This window comes from Branchiostoma belcheri, unplaced genomic scaffold (assembly GCF_001625305.1).
Source record: "Branchiostoma belcheri isolate BF01 breed outbred unplaced genomic scaffold, Haploidv18h27 scaffold11, whole genome shotgun sequence".
Classification (NCBI taxonomy): domain Eukaryota; kingdom Metazoa; phylum Chordata; class Leptocardii; order Amphioxiformes; family Branchiostomatidae; genus Branchiostoma; species Branchiostoma belcheri.
In genome coordinates, this window is record NW_017802491.1 from 3,697,357 (window position 1) to 3,705,992 (window position 8,636).

At 39.2% G+C, this 8,636-nt stretch overlaps 1 protein-coding gene across 1 annotated transcript in view; it reads right to left on the minus strand.

Moving 5' to 3' along the window:
• The window catches only part of LOC109485104 (kinetochore protein Nuf2-like), a 12,832-nt gene extending 4,725 nt beyond the window's left edge, over window positions 1-8,107 (minus strand). The window contains exons 1-12 of the mRNA XM_019788541.1: window positions 7,991-8,107; window positions 7,204-7,370; window positions 6,621-6,695; window positions 6,390-6,472; window positions 6,138-6,199; window positions 5,887-5,984; window positions 5,684-5,757; window positions 4,876-4,912; window positions 4,695-4,751; window positions 3,851-3,913; window positions 1,991-2,137; window positions 729-844 (exon numbers count right to left, since the gene is read on the minus strand). Coding sequence (XP_019644100.1) covers window positions 729-844; window positions 1,991-2,137; window positions 3,851-3,913; window positions 4,695-4,751; window positions 4,876-4,912; window positions 5,684-5,757; window positions 5,887-5,984; window positions 6,138-6,199; window positions 6,390-6,472; window positions 6,621-6,695; window positions 7,204-7,341 — 950 coding nt within the window. The 5' untranslated portion in view covers window positions 7,342-7,370; window positions 7,991-8,107. The remainder of the gene's footprint in view (window positions 1-728; window positions 845-1,990; window positions 2,138-3,850; window positions 3,914-4,694; window positions 4,752-4,875; window positions 4,913-5,683; window positions 5,758-5,886; window positions 5,985-6,137; window positions 6,200-6,389; window positions 6,473-6,620; window positions 6,696-7,203; window positions 7,371-7,990) is intronic.
• Window positions 8,108-8,636: the final 529 nt, after the last annotated feature.

Genomic DNA, 8,636 nt, shown 5'->3' on the forward strand with positions numbered 1-8,636 from the left:
CTACAGTACGAAGATCATAATAGTAGCATTCAGCTTGTAAGTGATGACAAAGATTAGAGTAAACTGCTACAGAAAACACCACACTATACTTTGAGTATCACTGACATCTAAAACGCTTTGAACAGTGACAAATTTTCTCTGCGATCAAAGAAGTATGGCCATCTATTTCTGTGCGAAGAGCGATTTTTCTAGATGAAAGGTACAGATACATGTACTTTACTCCTACATGTAGTACCTGGAAGGCTCTTCAAAACAGCTCTCCCCATTTCAACAATAAAGAAGGCTATGTTTTTCAGACCAAAGACAGCACATTAAAGAAGAAAGTGGAGACAATGTTTTGCCAGTCATTTCAGGTCATCCCAAATGGATTGAAACTCTTAGAAATTTGGCCAGATCTTTTGAAATGTTGAGTTTCTGATTGACTATTTTGTAAAAAGACAACAGGAAAAAGGATAGAATTGACTTCCAATTTGACCTTCCTGTCAGTCTGTGGTTACCACCATTTTCCCCTCACGTCCCGTGACTCTACTGTATTCAAATTCATGTGACTACAGACACACTGAAGCAAACACATATGAACACACTGAAAACAAAGCTTCTATACATGGAGGTAACAATCTTCAAGAAGTGACAGATGACTATGTTAATTTGTTATCATTTTTGAAGGCAATACATCTCTGACTTGTCTGACTGATTTATATAATATATACATGTTCATCTAAACTGACCTCTGTTCGTCACACTCTGCCTGGATGAGTGAGATGAGTTTCAGGCCCTGCTGACAGTTCTCACCCATGGCCTGGTTATTGTGCTGCTGTTCATGCAGCTCCACCAGTCTCTGGCCCTGGACATTCAGGAAGAACATTCAAGACACCACTCAACATTGGAGAAACAAAACTGCTTGCTGGTGAATACTTCCACACTCTCAGGCTATTGTCCTGGCTTGACCCTTTCAGTTTTACTCATGTCTTGTAGAGAAATCTGTGTGCATGATTGTTGCTTTCAGCATTTGTATTTCAGGTCTTTAATCTTACACCTTTTACACAATGTATATGGCCCCCATCAGTCAATCTGCAGCAGCCCTATGGTTAAACAGTCCTATCTTACATAAATACATATGAATCATACATACAGTACAGTTGTTCAGCAACAACTTTGAGTTTGGCTGGACCTCTTTGGTTTGAATGATAGGCACTGAGTAACTTTGAAGCAAAACTTTACCCATCTTTTGCCCTTGGCCAGTATGTTAGGGAATCTTACATGTATAGTGCTTCTTTGTACTTGATTTTGAAAAGAAGGTCTGTGCATGTAGGGCTTTTATCACATGAAATAATTGTACTGTCAGCAGACAAGCCCTCACATATACACTACATAAAGCCAGGGGGCTTCCAGAGGATTTTACAGCCCACCTTTATGTGCACATAAATTTCACTGGAAAAGTCATCATCATCAATTTCTTTTGCCTTTTTATAAGCTGGAGAGGCTACTTCTTGAAGATAATGATGATTTCAAGTTCTCTAGGCAAGAGGTTGTGTTTAATGTTCTCTGCTGAATAGAATGTAATATTGTACTGACAGTCACTGCAGGCTATTCTAAGTTTTCATCTTATTTCGTCTTGAAACCCTGTCTTCTTTAGCCTTTGGTTGTGTCTTCATAAACCAAGCAAACTTTTATTACAACATTATTAGGACTTGAAAGTCATATAAACTGTATCTTTCTTATAAGTTATATATTTTATCTTCCCTAATATGGCTTCAATAAAATGCAGCCTGTTCTCATTAATAAAACATAAGGTTCAAACAAACAAACAAAACTTATTTTGGCTTTTGTCTAATGATAGATTAAAGCTACAAGGTGTTTTGTGAAGAGTGTTCTTGAAAAAAGATCAGACACTGGAACAATTGCCATTCATTTCCTATTGACACATCGTAGCTGTAACATTTAAATTCTAACAAATATCAGCCACAGTTCCACACTTTGTTGTTTTTACCTTTTGTTCCTTGGTGACCTTGAGAGTTTTGATGCTCCTCTCCATGCGCCCCATCTCCCCCTTCATCCTCTCCGGAGACTGGACGATTTTGGAGCGCAGCTTGTCCCCCTCCTCTTTAGTGCTCTTGATGTCGTCCTTCAGCCGGGCCTGATGACAGTAAAGCACATGAAGTCCAACTGATGATGATCAAACCATGCTTTTAGCAGAGTAATCCAATCACTTTATGCGAGCATAGAATATTCAGCGCACACTACTTATTATCTCAATAAGTTTCAGGGGAAAAAAGATGCCCAGAAGCCCAGACCTTTAACAAGCAGGTGATAGATTGTGGTAAACCTGCCCTTTTTGCCCTGGTGCTTTTTTTCTTCTGATGTCCTTGATGTACAGTGCCTCAAGGTTCACATTTTGCCTACGTTTAATGGATTCTTGATAACTCTCTGCAATTTTAAGTTCTCCCATTCTGCTCTGATTCCATAAATCCTGTCAGACATGCTCTCTGATGTGGAACACTTAGAAATCCATCCAGCTTTGCCCATTACAACCTCCAAAATGAAGCCTTCCACTCAGGTATCAACAATGGCCCCCTTCACATCAAAGACTTCATGGTGCTTACTCTAAATTCCACGAGCAGCCAACCCTAATGACTTTGCCCCCAGAGTCACGGGAAAATAGTTACAATTTAGTCCAGTTGTGACAACGGTAAGGCTTAATGACTTGGTTTGAAGGCTGGGGTCACATACACGCACACATACATCAGATGTACATGTGACAAGGTGTTGTAGATAAGCATACTAACAAAGACATCAATCGAGTCCCTGGGTGGTACATGGTGTTCATGCATTCACGGCAGTGTGAGATACCGTATGCAACACATCTTCCAAACGGTGAACTTCATTTTGTGTAAATAGGGTTTTTGACAAGAGCAAGGAGGGTTTCTGCCTATCAGAGAGAGTGGGTATTTTGTGGATAGGCTGATGCACTTTTGACAATGGCTCCATTCAGAACTTAGAGCTTCTTTAATCTCCATCTTAAGGCCTGACACCCTTGCACCCCATTCGAAGAATGATGGATTGCAAGTTGAAACTTCGGGTCACAAATTCACCTGCAACATTTCTGTTTTTCAATAGGATTCTCACCAGAATTTTTTCACAGCACAGCAGTCAGGTACAGAAGGCAATTATTGGTCAGGAGCAAGCCACACAAGGTACCGGAAGACACGATCACAGTATGTACGGTAGAGGTGTCTGTCAACCTCCTCATGAAAATTTAAAAATTCCCAACCCCAAGACACTCAATCCCCCTGCATTTTGAGGGAAAAGTTTTGTAAAGTTTCGATGGTTACAGCCATATTTTAAAGCCTTAAGTTAGTTTTTTTCAGGATTTATGAAGGGTTACACTCACAGTCACAGGATTGTTACCAGAAGGAAACATTCCTTTGCTGGTTTAAAATGTGTGTATGGGCCTAAATCATAGTATTATAATATAGACCCCGAATCAGTTTGCTGAAGTCACCTGCAGTGACCCTAGATTGTATTATACAGGAATGATGAAGTTTCCTGGGGCAAAAGTTGAGCAAGTTATGGAGTAGCAATCAAACTGAGAGCATTTTGGGTGAAAAACATCTCTTAATACAGAGTGAAACATGAGGTTTCTCCTGCAATTACAGGGTTTAACTGCGGATTGCAGATGACATGTGGGTATTTCTGAGCTCTGAAATTACATCAAACAGACCATAAAAACAATTCATTCCATCAGTGGCAACACGAATGTCAAGGTACCTGTAACATTAGTAAGAAAAATCATTCAATAAAACATGTTAACTTAAATGTACATGTAATTCTCCAGGAGTCATATACACACCAATTTTGTACTCCTTCCTTCAATGGTCTTCTCGATCTCTGCCATGGCTGAAGATTGCGTCTCCTGTTGAGATAAATGACAGTGATGTACAGTCACAGTTTGACTCCACACTCAACAATACAACTCCCAACTTTATAATGTTAGCAATCTCTTGTGCTGATATTTGTCACGCAGTTGATCTCATTTATGTTTCAACAGGCAGAGTGTACAAATGTGTATAGGAAAGTTTAGTTCCTATAGATTTTGAGATATTGATTTTGGTCTGTCTGTATAATGTCCCTGCCTTGGCAAGTGCACAGATTGCTTTAATTTCTGAGTGGTTAAAGACGTGGATTGTCGCCAAATTATTCCATGGATTGGCACCGACCTGGATGGATGAAGGGAAAGTTACATGAGTATTAATCAATTGTATGATGGAGATGTTTCTTTCAAGGGTATGAATTATAACAATGCATGAGAAAAATTACATAGAAAGGAAGCAAATACTGCAGCCAAACCTTTCTAATTGTGTACCTTAGCAAGCAGTATACATGTATACCAGTGGCTTGCTGTAACAGTTTAGTATAGTACAGTACATATTAGTACATGATAAACATTACATGGTAATCATTACTGGTCACATTTCCAAACCTTGACCAATTGCATGCAAACCAGGCTGTTTGTGTGAATGAACAATACACACAAATTGTTTTCATGCATCATGATTAGTTTATAAAAACTTTTTTTAGAGTTTCCTGTCTTTTATTATTGTATTCTGTGTTCCCAGTGTGAAAGTGTCCAGCTGGGCCCTGCGCTGTGAATTGTGACCATAAGGCGTAACATGACATGTACACTTAATACACACCTGATGTCTCTGGCCCTCCTGTATCACAGCCTTGAGCTTGTCAACCTCCTGTTGAACCTGTGACAAATACAAGGAACACTTCACAACCAGCACAAACTCACACATCATCCATGCTGCAAAAAAAAAATGAAACAAAAGCAACAGAAGTGATAACGACAGTTGTAAGGTGTTTTGTACCCACCTCACGAACTTGAGGCTCGTGCTCAGCTCTTGCTGCCCTGTAGGTGGACAAAGGTCAAATATCGGGTCTCTCAATTTAGCCGTGTCACTGAAATAACTCAGACTGATAAAGCCAATACAATGTTGGACCACCATGACAGTATATTCTGGTAAAGTCTGAAACAAGGTTATTACATTCATTACTCAAAACTATGACAACTGGTGGCATTAAATGGTCTATTTTAGCACGAAGCTGCAATAATTGGGCATTTAAGTTTCAGCGTGACTAAAGAAATAATGACTAAAATTACAAAATGCATCACTTTGCAAACTGTTTTTGACAACTCAGTTCTAATTCATTGTTCATAGTAGCAATTTTCCGATAGCGCTATGAAAAATTCCTTCTTTCAAGAAGTAACTTTCAAACTTGTGCAAACATACAAGTGCAGCACATCATTTGAAGCCCTATGGCTATATTGTGGCTAGTATATATATAGTACTTCTATTATTGCTAATATCTAATACACATGAAAAAAAAAAAGCTGACAAACAAGTTTGATACGGAAATGGCTACCTGTATTACATGTATTAGGTATTGCCTGCGGCCAACTTGAATCCAGTTCTCATAAAGGCGACTGTTCTTATAAGAACAGAGATCTACTGGGCGTAGAATGCATAGTAAATTTTCATAAAAGCTTCCCAAACTACATCCTCTCCTTCCAACCCTGCTATATCTGCCTGCAGATGTCACGACACAGGTACTCTAATCCCTGCTGCCAGCATCATTTCTACTCTGCAAACCTCCCAGGAAACACCAGAACACACTTTACCTGATCTGGTTGATTTTTGCCCGAAGCTCGTCGTTACTCTTCTGGAGCCTGGCATACTCCTCCTGCACGGCAACCTGCGCAGTATCAACAAAACAATCACATTATCAGCTCTACAGTTACATCATCTTCAGGCAACATGCCTGATAAACTTCCGCCCAGACTCTAAATCGACATACAGGGTGCTTAAAGGCTTCCGGATCTACCTTTTCTTCCTTGATTGATTCGTAAGTCTGCAATCTCTGATCACGGAACTTTAGGAAGTTGATGGCAGCACTCAGGAACTTGGTTGTTCTCTTGGGTTCTGATGAAAATAGAAAACGGAAATACAAAAAGTACATATCAAACAGAATTTCAACAATAAACTGTAAATCTAATTACATAAAGCAACCATAATAAACAAAAGTAAGTGTATGTCTATCCTGCTGAGAAAAATGAGCACAGTAACAATACCCACTTGGATCCAGAATGTCCTTAATTTTGAAGTCCTGTGCTCCACATGACTCCATGAAACGTTGCCTGAAGAGCAAAAAAAAGATACTGTCAGACTCAATACAAGATACAACATGTACTAAGTCTTGAAATAATATGAGACTGCAGCAATATAATAGCTAAAACTGTTATTGCATCGCAGTGAGAACCTATGTATTATACATATGGTGGAACAAGGCAAGTGACACATGCACATGTACATGTACAGTGTACTTACATGGCAAAGAAGAAGTGGACCTGAGGGATAGCCTCCTCATGGATGTCTTTGTGCTCCAGTTCTTCAGTTCCCTCAAACTGCACCTGGAACAGAAGAAAAGCATTAATATCAATTTTTTCAGCCCATTGACTTGAATGCTTACGAGTACTTTTCCTTTTCAAAGAATTATTCACAAAACATACACGTGTTAAGTTTCCTAAAAATCACTATGTGTGAATGAATGAATTCTACCTGAGTGATCTGCTCCTGTGAGATGCTGAGGGAAAACTGCAGTATGATACCATATACACTCTGTATGGTGTCAACCTGTAGGAAAGAAAAAGGGTTCCAGTTCAAGATAGACAAAATTTCACAAATGATACATGAATCCCAGTCCCAATATGTATACAAGTTTATGAAATTATGTGTAACCTATTTATCATGTTAAGAAGTCTAGAACGTATAGAAAAGAAATATGAACAGCCAATCTATGGATCAAGTTTTAGTAATCCAAAATTTGTACTACCATTTATCAAGGCTTGAACTTTAATGAGGTAATATGTAATAAATTACTAATAATGTTACATACAAGTTAATAAAAGTCATAAATAAAACATAAATTTACAAGGAGGTTATTGCTTGACTTCCTTGAATGAACTTGAGTTTTCTTCCTAATCTTGATAAATTCTACCTGTAAATTGGAAAACTTTCTCAAAAGTCTAAAGTACCCCCCTAACCCCTACTAGTACTAGTAACTTATATTATACCACATCTTGCCTGAACCTACAAATTCATCAGGACATTACAGGTGAGTAATTAGGAACCGATGATGTACCTCTGGTTTTTTCAGGTGGTCCTCTGTGAGCCAGGTGGCGTCCGGTCCCAGCGCGCCCTCACGACACTCCAGCGCGATCTGCTGTATGGTGAGCCGCGGGAAGTCAAACCTCTCGTGGCCTGGCGGGATGTTCTCCATACCGGGACGCTGAAGGTTAACGTTCTGGCCTGTGGGTGGGTAGTTTTAGTGTTAACTACTGATCATGCTGTGAATACAATTTAAATTGGCTTCCTGGTACAGGGCTCAAAATAAGGTCCATGAATGATGCACTGGATTTATAAAATTATATACAAAATATAGGTACCGGTGTGTGTGGATTTTGATGCATTCACTGTAATCACCTACTAGTATATTGAAGACAAGTATGTATAAAAATTATGTCAAATTATGTTATGTCATTCTTCCACTAGACAATCTGAACAGTTTTAGTATGATCAAATAATTTAGTATACATGTACTTCTCAGAAGCTGAGTGCAAGTAAATATTTTGTCTGGTGCGGGTAATTTTCAGTGTTACCTGCACCAGTGGAGGTGTACAGGAAAAAGTATTTCAAGCCCTGACGAAAGGTGCTGCCTACTTCAACTTATTTACTTTGATTTAGTTTGAACAAGGAAAGCTCCTTGGTTTGAACAGTCTTGTCAAGGAGTGTTTTTCTTTGGGGGGGGGCAGCTATCAACTAACGGCGAGTTTCAAATATATCTTGATCATTATACAGTGTAAACACAACATCGGTCGCACCTGGACATTGACATGTATACGTTCAGAAAATGTACTAAAACAACTCACCCTAAAATGAGGAAGAAACGGAGGAAATCTCGTAAACTTCAAACCACCGAGAACAACAAGATGGCGTCGTAATTTGTACTGGCCGCGCAGCCTCGTTCTGGTACCGAATTAGCTCAAATTAGGTCACGTGGTCATAAGGTCATCTCGTTCCCAGGGAACGAGAATGCATCTGCCAGCATTACACATTTTCTCGTAAAACGGTCCTAATTTTCATCATGGCTTGTACTTGTAGCTATACAATGTTTTCAGCTGATTATGTACCATGTAATATCAACAACAACAACGAACGTATGGAAAGTTGACATAAATGCACTTGAACTCTGGCGTGGGCTTATGGAAGTACCCGTCTGGATGAGACTCCAATCCAGACCAATTGACCTGGTAGGCTTAGTATTACCCAGTCCCTGACGAATATACTACTATGGATGTTGACCTCAGCGGTACTGCCAGGTAATGAACTCAGTTTCATGCATAGGCAATAAAAATGAAGTTATTGGTGTAGTAAAATTTTGTGGATAGAACAGGCCATCACCTTTGCAGGTATGGAGAAAGCAAGGTCATGGGAAAGAAATCACAAAAACTGAATTGGAAATTATACTGGTCGATGACATTAAATTTTAAAGGAAAATTCCAATTGTTGGGTGAG